We start from the raw sequence: 27,725 nt of genomic DNA, 5'->3' as shown, positions 1-27,725 counted from the left end.
TCTGGTCCTGCTTGCAGGATCGACTTCCACCCACACAATCTGCCAAACTTTCGAATGTGAAAGAAATATACAACTCTAAAGTCTGGGCGTGACTGTGTAATTGACTTACAATTGTAGTGTATGTGATAATTTGGATGCAAAATATATATTATTGTGCCCTATACATAATAACTCCACATTCTAAATAGTGTGCATCCACTTGTGTTGATGGTTTGATACCAATAAGATTACCCACCGATATAAGTCTCTCCACACCATTGAATATTCACTTGATTTGTTTTGAGCCATTGGCTCCATGTTTTCCTGAAACTAAAGAACACACTCTAAAGTGTGTCTTCCAAAACGTTGAGTCGGCCTTGCTATTCAAACCATGTTTGGATGATTTAATCGTTTGGAGCCATTGAGCTCTATTTTATCTGAAACATATTTTGTTGACAACTAGAATTATACTTATCTTATTTTTCCGATCCCGTGTGATGTTCTGTTTTTGTTTTGTGCGGCCTCGGTTGGTACTCCTGTTAAGCATAACCTCGCAAATATTTAGTTAGTTTCCTATACTAACAATTAAAAGATTATTCAATGCAATGCATATTATTCAATGTAAAAATCACAATATAATTGACACTTCTAATAAGTAGAATTTATGTTTATTTGTTATTGACGCTTCATATTTCAACAACATTTTATGTTCTATGTTTATTGCCATTTCTATTTGCCTATTCTTCACTAATGTCATAATTGTAACCACTTTTGTTTACAGTATCCGGGACAGTCTATCTCGACCTTTTCCCTACTACAGAATTCACTCGGCCTCTAGTTTATCTTCTTTTGCACAAAACTGTCTCATTTGTTGACCTTGAATATCTTGGATGGCACTGTTGAAACTACATAAGTTATTGCTTAACACAACATAGTCACTACATCTCGCTTGTATTTTAGTATTCCCAAATTTTATCAATAATGAAAATCATAATCATTTTCCCACTACAGTATTCCCTGCTATGTTAGTTCTCAATTGAGCTATTTTGTGGTTGTAATCGGTCCTTACTGACTTAGAATACCACTTTTGCCATCACTTACTGAAAAACACTGATTATATACTTAGTATTAACATAACAACTGGCACCTACAGACAACAAAATGTGTATAAATGTTGAATTTCCCTCTCTTCTCTTTCTCTCATATGCTGATTTCATCTCTCAATTGACTTGAAAGAATAACTATTTGTATGAGCACATTTTCTCTCACTCACTCAATATTTCTCTCTTTAACATACAGTAACTGTACTAAAGATCATTAGCATTAACAAAAAGAAAACATTTGACCCACAAGGTCAAATAGCTTGGTCATATTAATCAAATAGCACACATGTTTTATAATGATACTCAATGTCTCTAAAGTAACTAATAATTAATGTTTCTCCATAATTCTAAAGGAAATGAAAGTCCAATATTTGTCTCTAAGCTCTCGTCAATTTCAAATAACTATACTGAAACACTCCAGCACGGAAAATAATATATATCTCGAACATACTTGATTACTACACTGAAGTAAATGTATTCAATTACTTCCATCATTGAATCACACAGGCAGTCTGTACTTTGTTTACATATCATAAAAGAACAACTTCTCCCAGAGCAGCTCCATTATCTCTTGTTTACAAACACAGTTCTCATAATAACTGCTCCAAAACAGCATTTTACCCACATTCGATCTCCAATTCATCTTAAATCTTGGTAGATATTATTGAACTATACTATTAAAAATATATTGATTACTCCTATAATAAAAACACCGAATCAATTTAAAAGAAACCCCACGTCACACACTGTGTCTAGAATATTTTCAAAATAATCCAACTCGCAACACGGCATACGGTATGGCCTTGACTCTGCTGCCTGCATCTATTTCTTATCAGTCTCTCTGCTCACTACCCCAGGCAGGCCCTTGTCCACTAAAGAAACCCTGTATGTCTCTCATTATACAGTTTCCTTTTATATCTATTAGAATAAATGTTACTTTGGGTGGAAAATCACACTGTCAATCACTTTAGTAGGGCTGGAAATGTCAGTATATCTATAATTATGGTAGGATAAACACACATAATACTGTAGAGATTTACAATTTGTTACAATCAACAGTGTCTGACTTACTGTATGTCCATTAATTCTTAAGGTGATGCATTCACACAACTGGCATGTTGACCAAGGCATTAAACAATTTATAGGATGCACTATTTAGCTAAAAATCTATGTTTACACTTTTCGTTTTGTAATCTCTGACAATCATAATCATTTCAATGAGCCAGTCAACAACCTACATGTTAGTTACAGATCATAGTGTACTCTAGTCACATTATACAATTATTTAGAATATAAGGTAGCTCATCTAAATTTGAAGAGTCAGTGACACTTTCTTTCATCACTTTGTTTATGGGATTCTCTTTTACTTCATTTTGTTTATTTATCATTTCCAGTAGTTTTAGAAGGATGGATCATTTCCAGTAGTTTAAGCTTTTCTGCTTCAATTTTCTACAATCAAAAGTGGTTTACATATGTCCATTAATTCTCAAAATGGGGCATTCATCACGACTGGCATATTGACCGTGGTTACACGTCCCCAGTCCGATGTAGTGGTGGTGGTTACAGTACATCTGGTGTTCCCACCATTTAAGCATTTCCACTGCAGTGCATGGTGACCAATGAATATTATCCCCCACCGTTCTAAAATGTTGCTCAGCTAACAGGGTCAAGTGGCGATATGTCTTCTGAATGTATTGGTTCAATCTGGACAACATATCCCTTTGTCTAACTGACTTCCTCTAGGTCGGGTGGATTCTCCCTGTCGGGCATAAGGCCCTGAACTGGCCGTTGAGCTGAACACTGTTGTTATTTGAAATGCCTTCGTTTTGAAAATATACTGTATACTACAAGAGAATCTATCTTGCTCTGCTCTAGACAATCTCTGAGTGTGTCTTTGTGTGTGAGCGTGCATGTACTGTATATGTGCGTGTCACTCACTGAGTGTGGATGAGTGAGTGTGCGCGTACTGTATGTGTGTGAGTCACTCACTCTCCTTCCTTAATCTTTAATGTTTCTCTGCTTTTCTCACACTGCTGCAAATATTTATTCAATAATAACTACAGTATTTACTTCAACAAAGTTCTAGGATGAATACACTGATTGTTTCTAACAATTTAGCTCAATATTGTATCACTATTTCAACTCACTTAACTATTCTATTCATATTTAGTTTTACAACGGTTCAAACTCTATTATGCCTAATGATAGAATAATTACTTTTCACTCTTATTGACCTTATCTTTAATCAAAAATGTGTTTCTTTAGTTGTTTTACAATAAGTCCAAACTACAAAATGTTCCACACCGTAACCGTATCGGGATCTGTCAAGAGACACAATTATCTCAAACCAGGCCTATAATATACCGAACAACAATGATCTCAATCTGGCCTATAAGGAGCAACAATTAGCTCACTGACCAGGAGCAACAATTAGCTCACTGACCAGGAGCAACAATTAGCTCACTGACTACAAGGAGCAACAATTAGCTCAAACTTCCTATAAGGAGCAACGATTAGCTCACTGACTATCATAACTTGTAGGGATCTTGACGATCAGCTCATTTTCACCACATGAGCAACTATTGGTTCCTCTCTCTCTCTTATTTAAGTACACACTTCAATTAGGACCCACAAAAACTACCATAGACTTTGGAATCACATTAGACTCTACCACAAGCCTGGGAACCACATTAGACTCCACCAAAAACCTGGGAACCACATTAGACTCCACCACAAACCTGGGAACCACAGTAGACTCTACCATAAACCTGGGAACCTACCGTACTTTACCAAGCAGCCACATAACAGTTCAAACACCATGTGTATCAAACTACAACAATTACTGAAAAGATATTCTCAACCACACCTGATGTGTCTCAATTTCACTACGAATCACACCTATACATTAACTTCTTAGACTATTTGTCTGCACTTCTCTCATCAATGCAATTTGGCAAGGTTTAGAATTCCCCTTTCAAGACTAAGTTCTAACTTAAATAAGTATTCCGTACCGCTGTACAGTCCAACCACACAGAGACAGGAGGGAAGGCCAATGCCTTACCTTAACTGCAGCTGCGACTCCTTCTCTGTGTCCATGGATCTGTCAACGGGTTTGGAATCCTGTTCGTGACGCCAACTGTGGTGGAATTCAGATCAATCAATAATCATGAGAGAATGAGGAGACAAGACAATTATATTAGGTGGTGTGTGGTCAAGTTTATATAACATGATATCATGGACAGAAGTACAGTTTAACACTCTGGTCAGTGGTAAAAGAATTCTGCGAAGAAGAATGGTCAAACACTAGAATTATACTGTGGCTTCAAGGCCTCTGGAACGAGCTGTACCATAACAAGATAGGCTTTACCACAACAATAGTTACTGAGGCCTTCTGAAGACCTCTCGACTCCTAACTATCAAGTACTAGTATCATCATACTGTACAGACCTAGATATTAATATAATCAATGAATACATGATCTACTCTATAACGTCATACATAATCAATCATGATAAACTCTAATCTACTGCAAGGCTAACCTATCCAGTGAAAAAATGACCACCAAGGTAATCAATAAAGTCAACCAACGAATTCGCTTTTTGCAAAGGGTTGCCCCGCTGATCAATATTAAATCCCGAAAGACACTAGGAGGTGCTCTTATCGGGCCCCTCATTGATTACGGAGTCCTTGTCTGGTATCGCGACGCCCCAGCCGCCTTAAAGTTAAAGCTCCAATCAGCCCAAAACAAACTAATTAGGGTTGTGCTTGGTCTCCCTCCTCTGACCCACCTTACCGATCATCACCACGAAAGCGTGGGATGGCTCAAAGTAGCTGACAGAGTACAGCATCTTGCAATGGGCCTGGTGTACAAGATACACTACACCTCCAAGATTCCCATGTACCTGACAAACTACTTCTTAAAGGTCAAGGATGTTCACAACCACAACACCAGAGGCAGCTCCACTAATCATCATCAACGTAGATTTAACACTAAACAAGGCTCTAACTCGTTCTCCTGCTACACCATCAACATGTGGAACGCCCTTCCTCAAGCCCTAAAGGAGAGCAAATCCCTAGCCTCCTTCAAAATTGGTATGAAAAGTCACCTTCAAATAGACTAAGCCCCCATGCCCCCCCCCCCCCCCCCCTTTTATTTTTATTTTTTCTGCCTTTGTATTTGATGTTATGCTTTTGAAACTGATATTATCCTAGATAAAGTACTATGTTCTATCCGTCTGTCTTTCAATGTTATATGAGATACTTAAAGTGTGGTTCCTGTGGAAATAAGCCTCGGCTTTCTAGGATCTCCTTTTAGTTGACCTTGTACCAGTGATTTGTACTGTCATGAAACTGTACTTTTTTCTATTGCAAACTTCTAATAAATTCTTCAATCAATCAATCAAAAGGTTCAAATAGCACTGGGGCACCAAGTTCCCCAAAGCTATTTGAGATGTTTATAGATTAGAATCTTTGCACACCTGCTTCCGAATAATTAATTATATAATTCCAGTTCACTGCGCATATTATGTAGGTGACAGGCAGTGTTGGGCAAGTTACTGACAAATAGTAACTAGTTACCGTTACTAGTTACTTCATTTCAAAAGTAACTCAGTTACTTTACTGATTGATTACTCATACCAAAAAGTAATGCGTTACTGTGAAAAGTAACTTTTTAGTTACTTTTTCGTTTTTAGTTAAGCAATTTTTAGTAATGACCTAATAGCCTGCATGGATAAACTTTATAGCTTGTAATCCAAAAGAGAAATTAGACATTTGCCTGTGACCCAAACTAGTGAAAACAGCAGATCTCCAAGCTCACAACGCATCCCTTTGGCTGCGTTGTGAGCTTGGAGATCTGCTATTTTCACTATTTCTTAAATATATTTGTGTTCTAATTTAGGCTGTCAGTCGATTAATGCTGCATGCCTGAAGAAGGCCTATGACCAAAAGCTTGCACTTTATTTAACTGGAAATAAAGAACATGATTTCCTCCATTTAATTTTTCATTAGGACAGATTTAAAATAAATACACGTTTACAGCATCCTTATTCTAAGAGCATATTCACCCAAAGTAAGCTTGTAGATCGTCTTATTTTTGGTGAAGAGAGTTGATGTATGGAAAAATAGTGCAACTCAGGGGTGTTTTACAAAGCAAGCATGAGGCATAGAGGGTCTAAATTGGTTTAACTGAAGTAATAGGCTATTGATAAATGTATTATCAATAGCCTAAATCTAAAATGTAAATTTATTCAAGCAAAATCTTAATGCAAAACGATTGTCTTAAAAGCTAAAATAAATAAGGCTGCATGTACCTTATCTGACTCTAGACTGTTCCTTTCAAATATTTAAGGGCAAGATATTACCTCATGACACTGCTGCTGTTGTGTTGGATTGTAAAGCCTCTGTAAGGGACTGTTACATACTGTATAGCCTACATTCTGTTGCTTAATGTACTTTGTGAAACTATCAGAGGAGTGGAGACTAGGACTAACGATCTTTAACGGGTTTCACCTGGACATGCATTGATTAATCCAGCGTCAGCGTGTGGACAGACACACGATAACACCACACACTAGCTAAAATAAAGGGCCATTTATAGGATGTCTTTTTCTGTAGCTTGCAAGCAACTGCAGCTTATGCAGTGCTGTTGCATTCTGTTATGAAAGAGAAAGTAAACTCCTGCATAGACCGTCTGGATGCAGGAAAGCCTGGTGGATGCGCTTCTTCTTTTTGGACGACATTGACACAGGATTATGGAATATATCCTTACATTGCAAAGATAATCAGCACCATCTAAAGGTAATCAGCACCATCTTGTCTGACACATGCATGGATTTAATACAAGACGTTGTCTGTATCTGTAGTCGCATTTTAAGTCTATATGTCTGCACTCTGCACTAGTCTGTTGGTAAAGCTGCTGCCCATTTCAGCGCGGCTCAGTGTCCGCCTGTACTCTCTCTCTTTCTGTCTCAGGGCGGATTCACACTGCGGTCTCGGGACCGGTCTCGAGGCTACTTGGCAGATGTTTAGACCGGTTTTGACAGTGTGAAGCGTGCGGTTTTCATCAGAAACGGATAGCCTCGAAACCACCTCAAGAGGTAGTCTCGAGACTGCATTGTGCGACCTCGAGACCGGTGAGCTGCAGTGTGAAGCAACCGTCCTCAAAAACGGTATTGATGTTGAACGTGACCTCATATAATGTCGACGAGTCAGGCGTCGCCACAAATAAACACTGGGTAACAGTTGTCGACATGGCCTGGTCTAACAGAGAGATTGTTTGCTTGTAGGACTCAAACGCCAATTGTTAGAGTCGAGGAGTCAAAAATGTATATATTTTTATATCACCAGTTAGCCTACTACTGCGGTGCGCTGGACTGGTGTCATGTACTTCCAATTGAGAGAAGTAGCAATTGGCGACAGTTATTTATTGTCTCGCACCAGCGCACTGAGCGCAGGGGTGAAAGTGAGACGGAACGGCCAGAACCGCCGCTCCGTTAAAACATTCGGAGCCGGGACGGTGCTCCATTAAGAGGAAGAAGCAAGCTGTCAAAATCCCATATTAAATAACCTGCCACAGCACTAACGCACGTCCAAGTCCAAGAAGTAAACAATCTAGCCTACTAATGTCAGATTAACATACACAGCTACTAGTTACATTTTCTAATTAAGTGCTTCTGAATTGTTCCAGTGTTTTTGTAATCCAAATGCTGTTTGTGTTTCGCAGCCTGTGTCCATGACATGTCCACACTGCTAGCTCTCGTCCGTGAGCTGTGCGCCTCCCCCATCCGTTTTTTCTGATACCGTTCTCGACACTGACTCATTGCTCTGTGTCCCGCGACTGCGGACTGGATCCCATCGTTCATTTAAAAGAGCCGTTCAAGAGAGTCGAATCGTTCGCGAATGTCTCATCTCTACTGCGCGCTGCTTGGGACGGGGCAGAGTTGGCCGATAACGGTGTTATCGGTGTGCACTGCTGTGCCTGCTTGACGTGCTTGTTACCCTTAATGTGAATATTAAGCCACACCGTGGCTTGTGAAAGCGTTTCAATTGTAGGCCATGTTGATTATTAAATAATAAAAATAATAACGTGCGCTGCGCTGCACGTCTTGCTCATCATTCTGCACGTTTATGCGCCTGGAAAATAGCAGATCTACAAGCTCACAACGCGTCGCGGATGCGAGGTCAGTGTGAGCTTGTAGATCAGCGAACGTCGCTCGACACCTACTATACAGGTCAATTGATATGCAAATAGGCTTGTTTCTTTGTTAAACAGTTGTCGAGGTGTGGGGGGTGCGAGACCCAAGACCACTGCTACACTGTTCCACACTGCACTGTCGCGCGTCATTGAATTGTTACACCAACTTTCGTGCCTGAATTTATTGGCGACCACCATCAGCAATGTTGCATAGTTGATGACGTCTGTATTCACCAGCGAGGCACTATGTGCATACCGCCACCTGTAGGACCGGGATGTATAGTGCTAGTGGTCTCCATGGAGGCCAGAAGGTCTGCCAATGTGAATGCTGGCCAGCGTGAACCAGCAACCGTTTTCAGAATCAGTTCTAATCAAACGGATTGCAGTGTGAATCCGCCCCACACAAACTCTGCCCCCCCTCTGCCTGCTTGTGACTGACAGGAAGATTCAGCTCCGCTTGCATAAATAACGCAAAAGTAACGGAGGAACGCAGCATGTGTAACGGTAACTGAGTTACTGATTTGAAAAAAGAACACTTAGAGTATGTGTTACTGAAAAAAATAACTGCGTTACAGTAACTAATTACTTTGTAACGCGTTAGTCCCAACACTGGTGACAGGTCATTTCAATTAAGCTCTCACTCCAGTCTGCGCTGGTCTGAAAAGAGTCAAGCAGCTCCCTATAGTTTAAACTAGGCTATAAAATGACACAATAGGCTATAGAATGGATCTTCAGACAAGAAGTTAATTGTGAATGAAAACGTAGGCCTGTGCTTTCTTATTGTCCTCACCTCAAAGTAAACGCTGGATTATTATTTCTTCAAATTGACTGGATTCAACCTGGATCACACAAGTAATGAGGTAACATCCAGGTCTTTATCCATCATGCTTTCACATCAAACAAAGACGTAATCACTCAAACCTATGTGTGAGTGTGACCAAGATTAACATCTTAAACATCACATGCTGCATGCGTCGTGGCATCCTCAGTCAGCCGCCTCTCCTCCTCTTTCTCTCCTGTGTGTGTGTGTGTGTGTGTGTGTGTGTGTGTGTGTGTGTGTGTGTGTGTGTGTGTGCCCACGAACGTGTGTGTGTGTGTGTGTGTGTGTGTGTGTGTGTGTGTGTGTGTGTGTGTGTGTGTGTGTGTGTGTGTGTGTGTGTGTGTGTGTGTGCCCCCACGAACGCGTGTGTGTCTCCGCTCTCATAGGCTACTAAGAACGCGTTCTCACCCCAAGTCCGTCACTCTGCCTAGAAGGTCCGGATCAGGGACCAAATGTTTACATTGTTGCATTTTGAATTTGGTCTGGTTAGCGTTCACACGGGACTTTTGTTAAAAGAACCAAATATGTAAACAAATGACACGTGGTATACAGGAGGCGAAACACTACCAGCACATTCCAAATTCCAATTAATTTATGTGATTTTAATCACAGCCGCTTCCTATAGGCCTTTTTTTTTAAGAAGCGAAAGTCACGCATTCCAGGCAGCAATTAGTGATGGATGGACGGAGGAATCTCTCTCTCACACTCGCTCTTTCTCTCAAAAAAATAGGCTATAAAGCGTAAAGCCTACTTGATTCATTTAACAATAAATAGCCGCCCACGAACGCGTGGCCAAATAACAACATAAGCGTCACCGTTTCCACATCAAATAATCTCTTTCTGTTTCTCTCTTTCTTTCTTTACAAGCAACGGGTCCATAAGGATATTTCCTATCCTTTATCAGGTTGGATATGTGAAGCTAAATGAATATAATAACCTTAAAAAATAAATCAAATAAAAAACAATGCATACTCCCAAATGTTGAATGTAGCATATGCGTGTGAGCCATACTTTATATGCGTTGGCGCATGCTTAAAAAGAACAGATCTAACTAACAGGATGCTATAGCTTGCAGATCTGTTCTTTTTAACCATGAGTTCTGCACCGCACATGATGACATCTTACTGCCGTCCCAAAAACAACGTGAAGAGTTTGACTCATGCACGCCTGTCCTCAGAGGGAACAGCAAGAGAGCGAAAAGAGAGAGAGAAAAAAATCCTAATCCTCGAAAGAAAAGCCAAGTTTGACATTTCTGTGTTGTGGTCGTTTGGATGGAAGATGTGCGCGCAGTGCGCTCCTTCTCCTCCCGTGTTACATTCCTTGGGCTAAAAAGGGTCCCAGAAAATGATGGTTTAGTGATGAAAAGTGATGAGTCATCACTTTTCATCAGTTTTGTGGTCGTTTTCTGGGGCCAATGAATGTTTTTCGTGCAAAACAAATGCTTGCAATGGATTCAGCATCATGACAAAACCCTAGTTAGACCCCTCACATCCTACTTAAAGCAGATTTTTTTCTGGGTATTTTCCTCCTGTATAGAAAGTCGATGGGAGCCCAACTTGATTTGGCCACTGTGGGTATTTGCAGTGAGCAGATTATGGTAGATTTTTTATCCTGGCTAGTAGACCTAATTTCCTGTCAGAATCCGTTGAAAAAATAAATAACACAATTTTTTCCAACCTCAGCTTTATTTTTACTGGACTAAACCTGTGCCCTGCATTTTTCACATCTGCCTATGTAAAACACATTCTTCGATATTACTCTGTGTTGTCAGATGTTATCCGAAAATCACACAAATCATTATACAGTATCTCTACAGTGATGTAATCATGACGGATTTGTCCGATATCATATTCTATCTAATTGGCTAACATTGAATTCCAAGATTTGCAGGATTGCTCCTTTTTGAACAAAATGTCTCAAATCATGAACGCAGCCTGCTATGTGTGTGAAATCTTGCACACACATTCCCACTAGGCCAAGGAACAGATGCCACTCTCTCACATTGGCCTGTTATAGCGCCACCAGCGGGTCAACTTTTGCAAAACACATTTTTGGAACAAAATGCCTCAAATCCCGAATGCAACGTCCGATTGCCGTGAAAGGCCCAAGAACGTGTGGCACCCTTTTCACTTTGGATTATTATAGAGCCACCAGGTGGCCAAAAAAACCTACCTGACTGGTCGGAGATCTGTTCTCGGAAGAACACTGCTTTCCCTTGCTGCTTTTTTGCTTTCCTGCTTTTTCTGGCTTGGCCACTTTATCGCTACTTGCAGCTATATTTATTTTTTCTTTATGGAGAACACACGATAGGAATGTGTCAGGGTCCAGCCTGCATTCACGTGGTTATTCAAAGGCCACCTTGCATTGCATTGATATGGTTTTTAGCTAGCTGACCTAGGTGTCAAGTAACCTGAGATACTACACTGACTCTTTCACTCACTCACTATCAGAGTGTGTTGTCCTTTACCGAGAGCTGAGCCTTTCTGTCAAACCGATCATAGAGATCTAATGTAACACATGGGAATAACAGAGGGCACAAGAGACCTGTATAATGTATTTGTTGCTGTCTGACTGATTTTTATTTACTCACCTCAACATTCCATTGGGGGAGGGGCAGAGCTAGCCTTGCACAGCTAAACAATCCACCCATGTTAACACCCGGTGGGGATATACCTGTACTGTATATACTGCAGTTGAGTTATTGTAGTTAACTGCATGAGTACCGGTTTATAGCCCAGGGCAGAACAGCTATGTACCACTGGTTACCAAGAACTGGGACGGGACCCATTTGTCGGTCGTGGACACATTTTTGTGGGTCCCTTAATTTTTGTTTCCTACATTAATTTGTTTTATCATTTTTATTTCAAAACACATTAAAGAAAATAGACGATCTACAAGCTCACTCAGGCTTTTGGGGCATATGTGCGTGTGTGTGTGTGTGTGTGTGTGTGTGTGTGTGTGTGTGTGTGTGTGTGTGTGTGTGTGTGTGTGTGTGTGTGTGTGTGTGTGTGTGTGTTTTTTTAAATTTCAAGCTTACTGTATAGTCCCATGAAGTCCCATGTTCAAAATGTAATTGAGTAATGACGTTTTGGTATCAAAGGCCTACTTAAAGTGAACATGACATGAAACAATCATTTTTCTATTTGTTATGTTTTTTTTAATCTTATCTGGCCTCAATTACACCAAAAAAACTGAGATTTCAACATGCAGTCGTTTCTGTGTGGTCTTGTATTTTCTGCATAATTAGGCTCTGACGCGTGAGTCAACTGCCCTCGGGCTGTTACGTCATGGACAGTCTCCTGCTGTCTCTCTCCTCCACCCTCTCACGCAGCCCAAGATTATATGAGGAACCTCTACATAAATTGTCCTTTAATAACAAATACGGGCCTATAAAATATATTTACCCATTCGGATATCTTATTTACATCAATAGCCTTCATATCAAGTAGTCAGTTTATGCTTTTGTGAAATAATGAAAATCGCTATGTAAGGCTATGTATTTTCTGCCCTGGCTGGGTCCGTGGACAGCGCCTCCCTCCTCATTACCGACACTCTGTGTCTGCTGTGTCCGAGGGCAGCGCACTGCACCCGGGTAGAGCTCCGTGGAGCCTCCCGCCCTTTACCGACACTGTGCGTCTTGTAGGCAGCCGACTATGAAACTCCACGCTGCCCTGTCCTCCCCCACACACACACGGGCACGGCGAGCAGACAGTAAAACTCTATAACACAAGCAATAGGTGGTTCTCTAAACGGAGGCATTTAGCCAAAATCGCAAGGGCTGAAGTGATTGATTTGTATTAATAATCAAAATCCAAATGATTGTAGTGGAGAGATAAAGTGCATTTGCCTCTGAGATGCAGTGGAGTAGAAGTATAAGAATTGAAAATTGGAAATACTCAAGTAAAGTACAAATATTCAAAATTGTACTCAAGTACATGTACTTACTGCACTATACTAATATTTGTTAGAATGAGTGGGAGAGAGAGGCTCCCCCGGTGGTGAATATAGAGTATTTCAGGTGACAGCCCTTTTTTCATGACACCTAAACAGGGCTCATAAGAGAGAGAGAGCACGGCCCCATGGAGTGGATTTTCAAGTTCAAACATTTTAAAACATGTTTTAGGACCAGGGCAAAGACTGTTATGATTGGTAAAAACAGAATGTCATTTGACCTTTAATGTAGGCTGTATAAGTAAAACGGAGATATAGTCATTATAGGTCCACTATGTATTTTTGTTGGATTTTTTTGGAGATTAGTAAAACTATACATTTCTGGAATCTTCAGAGCATGGGGAATACAAAAATCTTTGTTTGCATTTGCACAGACACCTGCAAAGCCGCCATTTTGGATGTTCAAAATGGCCGACATAAAATACACAATTTGTGCTATCTTGGCTTCTAGACAACCTAGAAACCTAATTAAACATGCCAATCCTATGTTTTCTGGGTCAAGGAATCGACTGAGTAAATGATGGGTGTAAAATGTTCTGGACCCCCACCCCCTTTTTGGGGGTTATCTATTTTGGGACCTCCCAGAACAGTACGCCAGCCAGTTAATGTCGGATTTTCATAATATTAGAGTTTTGTAGGTTTTAAAACATCCTGAGTTCATTCATTAGACTTTTAAAGCAGCCAGAATAACCATTCTGACTTTTGGTTGGGGTAATCACTCTGCTCCTGCTCCAGAACAATGTTAAATTAGATCATAATTGAAGCATAAAAGTTGTTGTAGCTGGGCTCTGAAAACAAAAATGAGTAAGCACATTACCAGGGGTCTTCCTCAGGGGTTCCGGGACCCCTGGGGGGTCCTTAGAGTTACTACAAGGGGCCCACCAAATCTTGATGGGAAAGGATTTTCTTTTTTACATTTGAAACTTTGTTTTTATGTATCCTGGGTTTATGTATTGTACTTCGATGATGTATTAGTATTCTCAGTATTATTTATAACATTTTTGTGTTAGACAGTTATGGTTGACAGGTGTTACTGCAGGGATTAAGGTATTTCAACTTCTCACTTTGGGTGTGCAGACTAATGTGTCCATTTATTGCACTGCACTCACAACACACACACACACACACACACACACACACACACACACACACACACCTACACACACACACACACACACACACACACACACACACACACACACACACACACACACACACACACCTCTTTGTTAATCGTCACCCCAAAACCCTCTTAAAGAGCTCATGGTCAATTATGCCCAAAGAGATTCAATACTGTACATGTCCTCCCTAATTGTGTTGACAGTCTCCACCATAGCATTTGCACTGAGGGAGGAGTGCTACCTGCTTTGCAGCCAAATTTGATGACCTCCGTGAAGTTGGCACCCCATATGTTGAAAACATATATTAAAATGGTGTCATTCTTTAGTGCTGCATGGATTTGTGCTGAATTGTGCCGTAAATTTTATAATTTGTGCTGCTATCATTATGGTGCTTTGCAAGACATATGTGTTTGGTCAACCGACACCGATGTCCTCCACCGATGGAAATAGATATATTCAAGCAATTTCAAGTTATTGGATGTCACAAATGTCAAGGGTTCCTTGGCCTACACATTTTCTCTGGTGCTGGCTGGGGAAGAGCATTTGTTGAAATCTCCAAAAAGACATGGGTCAATGCCTACTTGAAGCCTGATGAAACAAAGAAACAGTGTTCCAGTCAGGTGTCTTGCCCTCCCTGCTCCAAAGGCAGTACTTGAGCTCATCAAATATGGCTGCAAAGCAGGTTGCAAGGGACAGTGCAGCTGCTCTAATAACCTGCCTTTCACTCCATGGTGGAGACTGTGTCAACACTATTAGGTTGGACATTGAAGATGACAATGATGAAGACAATAGATCCTGCATGTCTGAAATGACTGCATTGTAGTGAATCTTTTTGGGCCATGGGCTCTTTAAGAGGATAGGGTGAGGGTTTTGGGGTGACAATAACAAAGAGGTGTGTGTGTGTGTGTGTGTGTGTGTGTGTGTGTGTGTGTGTGTGTGTGTGTGTGTGTGTGTGTGTGTGTGTGTGTGTGTGTGTGTGTGTGTGTGTGTGTGTGTGTTGTGTTTTCAGTGTGAGTGCAGTGCAATAAATGGACACATTGTTCTGCAATCTCAAAATGAGAAGTTGCAATACCTTCATTATGTCAAATTCTGGTTCTGGCCCTTGCCCTTGCCCTGTTCTACCACACTTTGCTAGCGCCCTCCCCTCCTGTGAACCCGATTGTTAATCTGAACTGCTGTGAGCTGTTGCCGGATGACTACCTAGTTGTCTATAAAAGGGATTTGGTTCCCCTGGCATCACAGGGATCTCCATATATGGGCATAAAGGGGATTTGGTTCCCCTGACATCACAGTAATGTCAGAGCGGGATGTCAGAGTGTGAGAGTCAATCAACAAAAAAGCATTACCTGTCCAGACAGAGAGACAGACAGATACGGTCAAGATGTGACAGTTCTGATAGTAAACGGCGACCTACGATCGCAAACTGTAACCTATGGTCACAATAAACCCAGGATACATAAAAACATTCAAAGTTTCAGTTTCAAATGTGAAAAAAAAAGATTTGGCGGGCCCCCTGTAGTAACTCTGAGGACCCAGCAGGGGTCCCGGACCCCTGTGGAAGACCCCTGGTATTTGCTACTACTCATTTTTGTTTTCAGAGCCCAGCTACAATAACTTTTATGCTTCTATCTAATTTAACATTGTTCTGGAGCAGTAGCAAAGCGATTACTGAGATAGGCTCAGGGGTCTGTCTAGGGGGTCCCAGGTGAGGAAAGACCCCAACCAAAAGTCAGAACGGTTATTCTGGCTGCTTTAAAAGTCTAATGAATGAACTCAGGATGTTTTAAAACCTACAAAACAACTCTAATATTATGAAAATCCGACATTAACTGGTTGGCGTACTGTTCTGGGTGGTCCCAAAATAGATAACCCCCAGAAAGGGGGTGGGGGTCCAGAACATTTTACATCCATCATTCATTCATCAGATTCCTTGACCCAGAAAACATAGGATTAGCATGTTTAATTCGCAACGCATTGTGAGCTTGTATTTTCAAATGGCCTAAATATAGGGCTGAAGTGGTTAATGTATGCCTTTATAATAAATAATTAAATCTGCAAAGCAACTGTTTTCAAAGTTGTAGTGGAGTAAAAGTAGCCTACAATATTTGCCTCTGAGTTAAGCCCTTTGCACACAGGCGCGTTTATCCGCACGGATAAAACGGACAATTTCATTTTTTTAAAAGAAAACTATTATTCTCTATGACCTCATGCACACCGGATCCGAATTAGCCGTGCGACGAGTGGCTGCGGCCGTGCGTTTTTTTCTTGATCGAACCCAGTTCGATTCGTGCGTCTTGTCGCATGCGGTGAAAAACTCATCACTCCTTTTATGAATCCTTTTGGGATCCGCAGCGCAGATTCCGCACAGCCTTGCACACCAAATCCAATGCGTTTTACTCACACAGCAAACGGAAGAAACGCAACTGTCCTGTGTGCAAAGGGCTTTAGGGTTAGTAGGCTACAGATCTAGTACGGATGCCTCTCGAACGACTTCCTAGTTTCTCGATGCACGTCCCACTGGGAGAAGACCTTGTGATCTTGCTGTGGGACACTGCAGGTCAGGTCCATTTTACAGTATCTAATAGTGCATTCAAACCTGAAGAGATAAATTTGTTTCTAGGCGCTTGGGTCAGTGTATTTTTCGGGCATCCGGGATTCTGTTTTATATGTGTTAAATTTTCATTCAGAAAACAGTCTATGTTAAATAAATTAATTAAGTTAAATAAATATGGATATGGATAAATCCATAACCAAAATAAGACAGAGACGAGCCAAAGGACTATATCTTAGATTGTTGTATTTTGGAGAGAGCAGACAAGGAAGACAAACAGTGAGCCAGTAGTGCCAGCTTGGTCATTCTCTCTTCCCAAAATGGAAGTTAACATACAGTATATAAAGAGTACAGTATATGACAGTAAGATTGTGGGACTCATTGATTCTTTCCCATTATCATAACAAGAAGACAGAGATACTGTATAACCAAAACATGATCTCGTAGTCAGGGTAACCACAGTCACCATGACCTGTAATCCACTAGCATGAACTTACAGTACAACCAAAACATGGTCTCCTATACTGTAAGTTCAGAATATAATAATATCCTGGATGGCCGAAAAATACACTGATCCGCTTCAATCGCTTCACTTTGGTCACGCTGGTCAGTGTTGGAAAAACAATGTAGTCATGTCAGAATCAAGGCGAAACACGGACAAAAGGGAGTCCCAAAAAATGTCTGTGTCTTCGGACAACACCATGGGTGGAGTGGGGGGGAAGCGAAGGTGGAGTGGGGGCGAAGATACAGAAATGTTTTAGTTTTTTGGTTCGCGTTCGGATGCGGGTCGTCTCGTCTTTTCAGTCACTTTGTATGTAATCGCGCCACTTGAACTATCCAGGTTTGAACGCACCATCACATAATGTCTCTGTGTCCTCGGATCCAGCTGTGGGATGCTGCTGGTCAGGTCTTTGATTGATTTATTGAAGAAGAAGTTTGCATAGGAAAAGGTACAGTTTCATGACAGCACAGTTCACTGGTACAAGGTCAACTAAAAGGAGATCCTAGGAAAGCACTTGGCTTATTTACATTGAATGACAGACGGATAGAACACAGTACTATGCAATAGATATATCAGGAGAAAATAAAATAAAAGAGACAAAAAAAACTGCAAAAAAATATACAGTAGGTAAATACAGAGAAGGGTCTCATGGTTCAGAAAGGAACATGGAGCACACAGCTGATGGGACTCAACAGAGAGAGATTCAGGTGAAACTTTGACATTTAGAATTGTATTTAATTAGAACTACTTTATATTTAATTAGAAATACTTAGTGAGCTTGGTTTCTGTGGGGGTTTGAGCTGGGACTCCATTGTTTTCACATCTGCCTCAGTTGATTGGCTGTTCTCACAACTTGACACTCCCCCTAATATGCATGTTAAATTGCTTATAAGGGGAGCCAGTGGACAGACACACTCACTCATGGCTCAGAAAGGAACATGGAGCACACAGCTGATGGGACTCAACAGAGAGAGATTCAGGTGAAACTTCGACACTTTAGAACTTGTATTTAATTAGAACCATTCAGTGAGTTAAAACATCAGCATGTGGACCATTCAGATCCGGGCAAATCTGAGCTATCAGTCGGGGCGGGTGGGGCTCTTAGCCATGGTAGGCAACCCACCTAGGAGAAGGTCACTCTGAGGTAAAAACCAGGACTGTGAGAATTTGCGACCCCACAGTCCTTAACTAGCATTGAAAAGCCAACCATGAAGAACAAAGTCATCCCAAATCCTATACTTCCAGCGGCGGGAGTCCGCAGGAGCATCGCGGCGGATGGTGGTGCTGGTCCCCCTTCCGGAGGACATCATGACGACAGGGCCTCAAACCCACGGGAACGAGGGAGGGTTCTGTCTGACCACAGCATCCCATCCAATGCACTCATGCGTTGTCGGAGACCATTTGTAATGGGGACCTTCAACGCATGCACAGTGAGAGAAGAAGCTAGACTGGTGGAATTGGCACATTGTGCTGAAGAACAGGGGGTAGAGATCCTGGGAGTCCAGGAACACAGAAGAGTCCACACTGACGACCAGATAGTTTACCGCAAACGTTCATCACTGCATCTGCGTGGCGAAACGGGGCCCAGGCTGCAACAGGGGGTGTAGGACTAATGCTGGGTTCTCTGGCGCGCAGGGCCCTCCGACGGGTTCACAAGCACACCGAAAGGATCCTCATGGCTGAGTTCGCAGGTAACCCAGTAACAACAGTCATAGTGGTGTACTCGCCCACTAACATGGCATCACCTGAGGAGGTTGAGGAGTTCTATGAGGACCTCACAACAGCAGTCCGAGGTGTCCCAGCGCACAACTTCCTGGCAATCCTTGGCGACTTCAACGCCAGGATTGGACAGGAGGATGCACCATTCCCATACCATGAGTCTACCAACCGCAACGGCACATACCTCACAGCCCTTCTCATGGAACACCAGCTCCTGGCAGCGAACACCATGTTCCGGAAGAGAACAGGGAAGAGATGGACTTTCCGAGACCGAGCCTCACGGCCTGGGGAGCAACCTAGGCTATATCAGTTGGACTATATCCTAGTGAGGCAAAAGTGGAGGAATTCCATCCTGAACGCTGAGCCATACAGCACGTTCAGCTCTGTAGGCTCTGATCACCGTGTGGTCTCCATGAGGGTGCGACTGAGCCTCAGGGTCCCCAAGCCAAGCCCCAAGATTCGGCATGACTGGAAGGCATTCACGACCAATCCGGGCCTTCAAACCAGGTACACGGAGGAAGTCAGGAAGCGCTTTCGGCAGCTTGATAGGGGAGAGGAGCCCAGTCGTGAATATGGGAGATTCATCACAGCGAATGAGGAGGCGACCAGACTGTGCGTACCAGTGCTGAACAGAGTAAGAGCACCACCACGGTCCAGACATCCGAAGGTTGTAGCAGCACGAGGCAGGATGGAGGAAGCACGACTCAACTTTGAGCGTGAACCAACAGAGGAGGGTCGCAAGACACTGAACGTGACCCCAGATGGCAGCAGTGAGGTGTTTGACATCCGAGCTGGTGTAATGCAAGGAGACACCCTAGCCCCCTACCTCTTCATCATAGTTCTAGATTATGCGCTCAGGAAAGCCATAGGTGGACGAGAACAAGAGCTTGGCTTCACGCTAACACCAAGGAGGTCAAGGCGGCATCCCGCAGTAGTTCTGACAGACCTGGACTATGCGGACGACATCAGCCTGCTCTCCGACAGCATGGAACAAGCACAAGAACTCCTGAACAGGGTAGAGATAGAGTGTGCCAAAGTTGGTCTCAGGCTAAATGCTAAGAAAACTGAGGTTATCACCTATAACCTACCTGATCACTCACCTCTGACAACAACAGAAGGAGCTGTGTTGAAGGAAGTCAAGGACTTCAAGTACCTGGGCGCATGGGTCGACTCAACTGAGAAAGACCTTAAAGTAAGGAAGGCACTCGCTTGGAGGTATATGGAGGTGTATGGAACTCTAGCCTCCCCCGCCAAATCAAACTTAGCTTCCTCTTTGCAACAGTGGAGTCTGTTCTCCTCTATGGCAGTGAATGCTGGACCCTGAAGCCAACCCTGCAGAAGTCTCTAGATGGGTGCTACACTAGAATGTTGCGTGCAGTACTCAACATCAACAGGAGTGCACATGTTACCAACAGGAGCCTGTATGAGGGAATACCAAGGGTAAGCGAGAAAATTGCCACCAGAAGAATGAGACTAGCAGGACACTGCCAAAGACACCAGGAGCTTCCAGCCAGCAAATTGGTACTGTGGGAGCCAACACATGGGCACCGGTCGCGAGGACGTCCCACAAAAACATACGTGGACGTACTCAAGGAAGACGTAGGGACACAGAACACCAATGAGCTGGCCAGATGTATGGAGAACCGAGATGACTGGAAACAACGATGGAGGGCTCGTCTGAGGACGACCTAGAGAGAGAGAGTCAGGGGAGACTGGGCTAGGTTTGTTATTGCCAGTTGCGAACGGCTGCTGCCTGTAAGTGGTTTTTCAGGGCGATTTTAATGGATCCCAGGGAACCACACTCCTTTAAGGCCTTCAGTAAGGCGTTCCACACTTTGGTTGTATAGCAGAAGAACAAGTTTGACCCTTTGTTTGAGTTGACGCTGGGTTGAACGTGATCTGTGGCGCTGCCTCTGGTGTTGTAATTGTGGACGTCCTTAAAGGATCAGGAAACGCTGCCTCTTTATTTGTTTTATGAGATTTCAGAACAGGAAAATAAATCTAAAATGTAGGTGTGGTTATCTGCTGTTGTGGGGGGAAGGGGCGGAGTAATGTGCATATCATTGTGTTCTATCAGAGAGAACCTGTCCACACTCCGCACTTGTTGCTGTTTGCATTTCGGAAACAACATTTAAAACCAGCCATTGGAGGTGTAAAAAGTATAAAGATTCGGCAACTCCATGTTGTATAACCAGTAAAAATGTGCAATGTTCCTGACTGTGTAGTGTGTGTGTGTGTGTGTGTGTGTGTGTGTGTGTGTGTGTGTGTGTGTGTGTGTGTGTGTGTGTGTGTGTGTGTGTGTGTGTGTGTGTGTGTGTGTGTGTGTGTGTGTGTGTGTGTCGTGGCAGTGTGCGACATGCACAAAAAATAGCAGATCTACAACCTATGTAGCTATGTAGCCAAGCTAGCCGTAGCAGCAGCCGCCAAACAGCTTTCTCTCACGGACCACGGCATGTAAACACGGTGGTGTCGGCTCTGTTTGCCCAGAACTCATGTGCGTTTCCAAATAAGACGACTGCGGGTGTTTCTCTCTGGATATTACAGTGAAACCACGCCCCCCCCCCCCCCCCCCCCATTACAGTGAAACCACGCCCCCCCCCCCCCCTCCCCCTTAATACAAATCTATATAAAACAAACATTAATATTAATTAGATAAGCCACCTCACGCCAAACTAATGGAATGCAGAGAGCAAATATTTTATGAGTGGCACAAAATATTTATTTTCTACCCAGAAGCTAGAAATGCACAGAAATGGCTACAGAGACAGCAGAAAGCTCTGAATCCACAAGCCTATGGACAAAATGAACCATATCATTGCCACCCACAAGTGACTCATTGATATATAAATATCGATAGAAAAAGTGATTTTGTGTTTCATGAATCTTTAACCTTTATAAAGTATTTTGACAGGTACAGTACATGGGTATGTTAGTGGTGTAGTGTATCTTGTACACCAGGCCCATTGCAAGTTGCTGCACTCTGTCATCTACTCTGAGCCACCCCACTCTTAACTGGTGAGTAGCGGTGAGGTGTCTAAACATCTGTCTCTCTGTGTCCTCAGTTCGCTATATTGGACATACATGGAAGTGAACCCTTCCATCACATGGTGCAATGCTACTACCCCTTCATGCATGCTATGGTGTTCGTCTATGACATGACCAACGAGAGAAGCTTCCACAGACTGCCCTATCGGATCAGGGATTTTCAGAGCGTGCGGGGCACCAAGGTGCCAGGCATCCTGGTGGGCCTTAAGAGTGACATGAAGAACAGGATTCAGGTAGGGGGTGCTGATCTGAACTGATTTGATTACTTTCCCTCTGTGTGACCTGCCGACACACAGAGGGTTAAAGACGTGATTGCCAGGTATGTAATTAATTAATTCAGTAGCTTCTGCCGGGGTCTTTCTGTGTTTCTACCTGATTTTCGAGGCTCCACTAACGTACCACTGGTCCTGGAAGTAATCACTCTCTGTGAGTCCTCCCCATGTATTTTTTAACAGTGTAGATGTATATTTCCTGTGTTCTGTTGAAGTTTGTGTGTTTGATACGCTTATCAGGCTTACTTTACTAGCATGGAAAATGATGGGTACAGTTTAAGCCATTAAAATGCCAAAAGTACAGAAATTGATTTGATTACTTTAGCAATGTAAGACCCATCTGTAATAATAATGTATGATTGCTTGCGCTGCTCCCACCCCTCAGGCGGGGGGTCTGGGTCCTCCCCCAGATTTTTTGTTGTTGTTGTTTTTTAACATAGCAGATGTAATTTCCAGTGCTCTGGTAAATTTGGGGAGTTTGATTACGAAATCCAGGAGATATTCAGGAGAAATTCAGAAGCACCGCAGGAGATGCGGTCAAAATTCAGGAGACTCCTGCCAAATTCAGGAGTGTTGGCAACCCTGCTATTATGACCAGGAATATGTCTTTAAGAGTAAAATCTGGTTAATAAGCCTGTCTTTAATGTTTCAGGTGAAAACGGATCTGGCGCAGCAGTTTGCCAACGACCACTCCATGCCGCTGTTCGAGACGTCCGCCAAGAACGCCAGTCAAGCGGACATCGATGCCATCTTCATGACCGTGGCTCGCATGATCAAGTCCCAGAACCCCCTGGTGTTGAGCAAGCCTCCTTCCGACACCACCGTCAGCCTGAAGGGCAAGAAGGGGCGGGGCAGGGACTGCATCGTCTGCTGAGACTGAGAGACAGCCAGGGGAGGGGGGAGGGGGGGGGGGGGGGGGGGGGGTATGAGGGTTCCACAGAAACACTTTTTGAGCAGGTAGACCCTGTATCACGCTATTAAAGGATGACATTTGACAGGAATTCCCGTGGGTCCCGTGGGATTCCCGCAGGACAGGAGTCAAATCTGTATTAATGCCGTGATCGGGACGTGACGGGAATGAAAATCAACAGGAGTGGGCAGGAGCGGGAATCATCCCAGACCAGTTCATCAAACCACAGAAATAAACAGTGCCAGTCACAGCTGCTGCTTTTGGTCTCTCACTCTCTTGCATGTCAAAGTACAGGCCCATTCCTATACTGAAGTGAAGCCTGATCTACAAGCCTACAAGGTGGCGCGGAAGCAACGCATTGTAGCCTTGGAGATCTGCTAGGTTAATATACGCACGACGCATTCCTACGGCTAATCATAAATCTGACATGAGATGCATTGCAAGACTCCGCCACTTTTTGCAGTGGAGAGGAGTTGAACAGAGCGATGGACATGAAATGAGTGTCAAAGTGAACTTTTATATTACTCCAAAGGTGCAGAGATTGTTGACAAAATGTTACATGACGTCCATCATATTGAAATGTTTTTTTTTAATATATCTCAACTCAAGTCAAAACTAAGTGATGCGGGCGCCTGGTGGCCTAGTGGACCAGGTGCATACCATATAGTCATTGCCATTTCGGCATCAATGCCTGTCGGCGTCGCCGGTTCGATTCCCGATCCGGGCGACCTTTGCTGCATGTCACTCCCTCTCTCCCCCATTTCCTGCCAGTCTACTGTCCTATCCAATAAAGGCAAAAGCCCAAAAACAAATCTTAAAAAAATAAAACAAATAAGTGATGCACGCAGCACAAACCAGCCGTCATCGAAGCAACAAGACTATAGAGAAACAGAATAAAAGCCATTTCTACCTTTAAAGTTCTTCGAGGTCCGAGAAGAGTATGAACATGTGTCTGCATTGCACTATCCAAAGTATTGTATGTGCGCAGGGCCACCAGCCCTGCAATGCTGTAGCAGCCTGCCAAAACAATATCATATTATATTTGGATAATTATATGGAAAGCGAGCGCAGTTTCATCCTTTATGGAATACACAATCCCTGAGTAGTGAGTAGCCTACAGCAGAGAAAGACAGAAGACAACGACTCCAGGTATGAACTCAAACTGTCTGCGCTGTCTGTCTGTCTGTGAAGAATGCTGTGTAAAGTTGCAATGATCCCGAATCTTTGAATTAATATCTGGAGCAATCATCTCCAGCCTTGCATGATTGATTTACCTGTAATAGGCTACTTTATTAGCAGTTTGGGATGCTGATAAAGTGGATGTGAAGACTCCTCCCCGCTTCCGCTTTGTCTTTTTTTTGCGCATTTTTTATCATTTTGGATTCATGACAATTTGTGTTTTCAGATATTTAACCACCTCAGCTGTCATTACCTAATGAACTTGACCTTTTACTCTGTGTTTAGTCTGCTCTTTTTCAACGCCTCGCAGTGTGAGGCGTTGTGAGCTTGTAGATCTGTTATTTTTGGCTACAGTTCTCAGAATATGGACACTAGGGTTCAAGTTGTTAATATAAAAAGGATTGGAAGATTTGGAGGACCCCCTGTCGTAAGGAGCCCTCAGGGGTCCCGGACCCCCTGCTGAAGACCCCTGATTTAAGCATATGCTGCTTATCAGAAATGGAAAAAATATATTTTAAAATATATCTCTGTGAATGAAATCAATGACAAAAAGGTGTCCGCTTCCTTTCTCGACTATCGGCGTGAAATTGAAATTTCTAGACTAGATTTGGACATTGTGGAATAGTTGTTGTCTGTCTGAGTATGCGAGCCTATAGGAAGCACATACCAGCTAAACAAACTGCATTAGATTTATGACGGCAGGAATTTAATGTATAAGCGTGACTGTTTTCTTCATAGATCAATCACACAGGAACTGTCAGTTCATATAGTATACAACACAGTAATATTATTGTACAAACTCAACTTAATGCCATTTTACATTATTTTCATCCTGGTTCTCAAAGGCTGGTCTGTAACTCTGACAGTGTACAAATGGAACCAAATGGAGCCTTACAGGTCTGGAACTCTTGACAGTGTACAAATGGAACCGAATGGACCCTTACAGGTCTGGTAAAAGAGCCTCGAACTTTTTGGGTGGTAATTGGAAGACAATAGCAAAGTGTTACGGTCTGTCTGTCTTGTCTTTCTTTCCTGTAGATAGAATGTATCCTAATCATAATGTAAAAAAAAAATGTATAAGATATTGTGGTCCATTGTGAATTTCAGATTATAAAATTGCATGGAATTGTATAGAATTCCTACAGAGTATTCATCAGGCCATCCATCAGAACTAAAGTATCATCTGTGTGTTTTATTTAGGATAAGTTTTTATTTTTATTTTATCAGGATTCAGCAAACATTCCTTTTCTACTGATGGGGCCAGTACCTCGCCCATGGCCACTCCCTTGGATTTGTTTGTTTGTAAAGGGTTTTCTTTAAAAAAAGGGTTATTGTCCATAACAAGGGAGGCCAGTTTAACCCTTTCAAAGCCGCAGGGACCCCCTTAAAAACAGGGGTGCAGAGGTACTGCCGTGGAATCTTCTATTTATTTATAAACATGTTTTAAAAAAGCAAAGCACCAAATCATAACAACACGCTCGGATCGCTCAGTGCAAGCCAGCAAACCCTGCATGAACAACATTTTTTGGTCGGCCAACCTGATTTGATGGTGCTGAAGGCAGTTTTCCTCCGGTCATTTGCATGGAGGGAGACGGGGAAAACAGCGATCAAAAACAGCGCTCGAAAGTACATTAAGTCCTCGTTGCACGCACAGCGATCTAATCCCATGTAATCCACTCATTCGGAAGCCTTGATTCCGCCTTTCGTCTGATCGAAAAATATGAGGAGACGCACTGGTCAACTGGCTGCATACACAATGCAATGGCACGTAATGGCTGCCCGTGGATCCCAGTTTCTCCGTTGCAGATGACTTTTTTAAAGCTATACTGTGTAAGATTCTCAACTAGTGGTCAGTAGCCATATAGCAAACCGCGGTCGCGTTCGCGTCTTTCGCCCGTTTTTCGTACCTTCACACCCCCGCGTCTGCCTCCACAACGCCGAGAGCTATCTTTAGAGGGGTCCCTGGTTCCTGTGCGTTCAGGCATTCCGGAGAAACGGACTATTTCACCCTGCCTGGTAGGCGAGAATTACCTTTTGAGTAAAGAGACACACGGGCGACTACAAATATGGCGACCCCACTTCAAGATGCGCTGCATTGGCCGGTAGTGTACCATGTGTGCATGATCGGCGATGTGATTGGGCAACGTATACACAACGTATACAGATGATGCAGATTACGTAATCATGGCGCGAAATTCTCCCCCCCTCACGGCTCATAGAAAACATATAAAGAGAAGGCTTCAGAAGCTGAAAATAACGGAGTGGGTGTTCTAAAACTTTAGCGATTTAACAGTTAGGACAATTTTAAGATTTGTTTTATAAAAAAAGTTACATAGTAAAACTTTAAATTATGATTAATTTCATTTTTATGATAAAAGTACGGGAAAAGACGAGCGGCTGATTGCGTGGTCCGGACAAGTACGGGCAAGTATGGCCGGCTTACAAAGTGTTCGATGAGGTCATTAGACGGAATTTGGTCCATTCTTTCATGGTGCTTTAATTGGCTTCAATGTAGTGATTCAATATGAAACCATGTTACATTTTCTTCTCCATGTTACTAATCGAAATAGAAATCATATTCCATATGGATAAACAGTTTTCCCCAACCATAATAAAGTACTCCACACAAGAAAATAGTCCACACCAGCGTAATTCCGTTTTGTGTTAGTTATTGAAAATATAGTTCAGGGTTCAAATTGTAGCAAGTACAGTACACCCATCGTTGGTTCTCTGAGTACAAAGCATAATAATTTCACATATATAGTTGAGTGTACACAGCATAGATTGGCCAATAGAAAATAACAATGTAGAACATAACAATAGATATCAGATGTTTTCATGTTGTTGGCCCCAGTCGTAAGGCCAGATAGTATGTTTGGCATTTTGTTATCCTGTGTCCTGGTCATTATGACCTGCAGTGGACAGATCTCATCGTATATTAGTTATTTGTCCCAACATTCTGATGGCATTGACGTTTAACACTGAAAATGATATCTATACCGTATTAATCATAATAACAGGAACATTTTAATCAATTATCTTAACAAATCCCCCCTGAGATAGCATTTGAAGTGTTAAAGGGTCAAAGGAAAATAAACAACAAGGGAAGAAGACATGGGTTAAACTTTTTAAAGGTATTTGAAACAGAACATAATAATTGAACAATTGAAGTCAAAAACATTTCGAAAGCTTTAAGTTTTAAAGAGGAGAGTCAAAAGAACTGTATATGTCCAAAGGTATTTAAATCAGAATATCATAATTAAAGATTGTATAATTTGGAATCAGTATTCCTAAAATAAATAATTAACAAAATGTTTCATTAGAGGGTCATTAGTGAGCTTCCAGGCCTGTGAGGGGGGAAGTGTACCATAACAAGAT

General features: G+C 42.5%; 1 protein-coding gene across 1 annotated transcript in view; it reads left to right on the top strand.

Annotated features, from left to right (window-relative positions):
- LOC308287262 (ras-related protein Rab-33B-like) overlaps positions 1-23,132 on the top strand; it is a gene marked incomplete at both ends in the record, with an annotated part of 40,106 nt that extends 16,974 nt beyond the window's left edge. The window contains 2 exons of the mRNA XM_080728378.1: positions 22,004-22,219; positions 22,911-23,132. Of these exons, the coding sequence (XP_080584504.1) occupies positions 22,004-22,219; positions 22,911-23,132 (438 nt within the window). The remainder of the gene's footprint in view (positions 1-22,003; positions 22,220-22,910) is intronic.
- Positions 23,133-27,725: the final 4,593 nt, after the last annotated feature.

The sequence above is a fragment of the Nannobrachium achirus genome (genome assembly GCF_963921795.1).
Source record: "Nannobrachium achirus genome assembly, chromosome: 6".
Lineage (NCBI taxonomy): Eukaryota > Metazoa > Chordata > Actinopteri > Myctophiformes > Myctophidae > Nannobrachium > Nannobrachium achirus.
The sequence above is the reverse complement of the archived record's forward strand: the minus strand, read 5'-3'. Positions and strand labels throughout refer to the sequence as shown.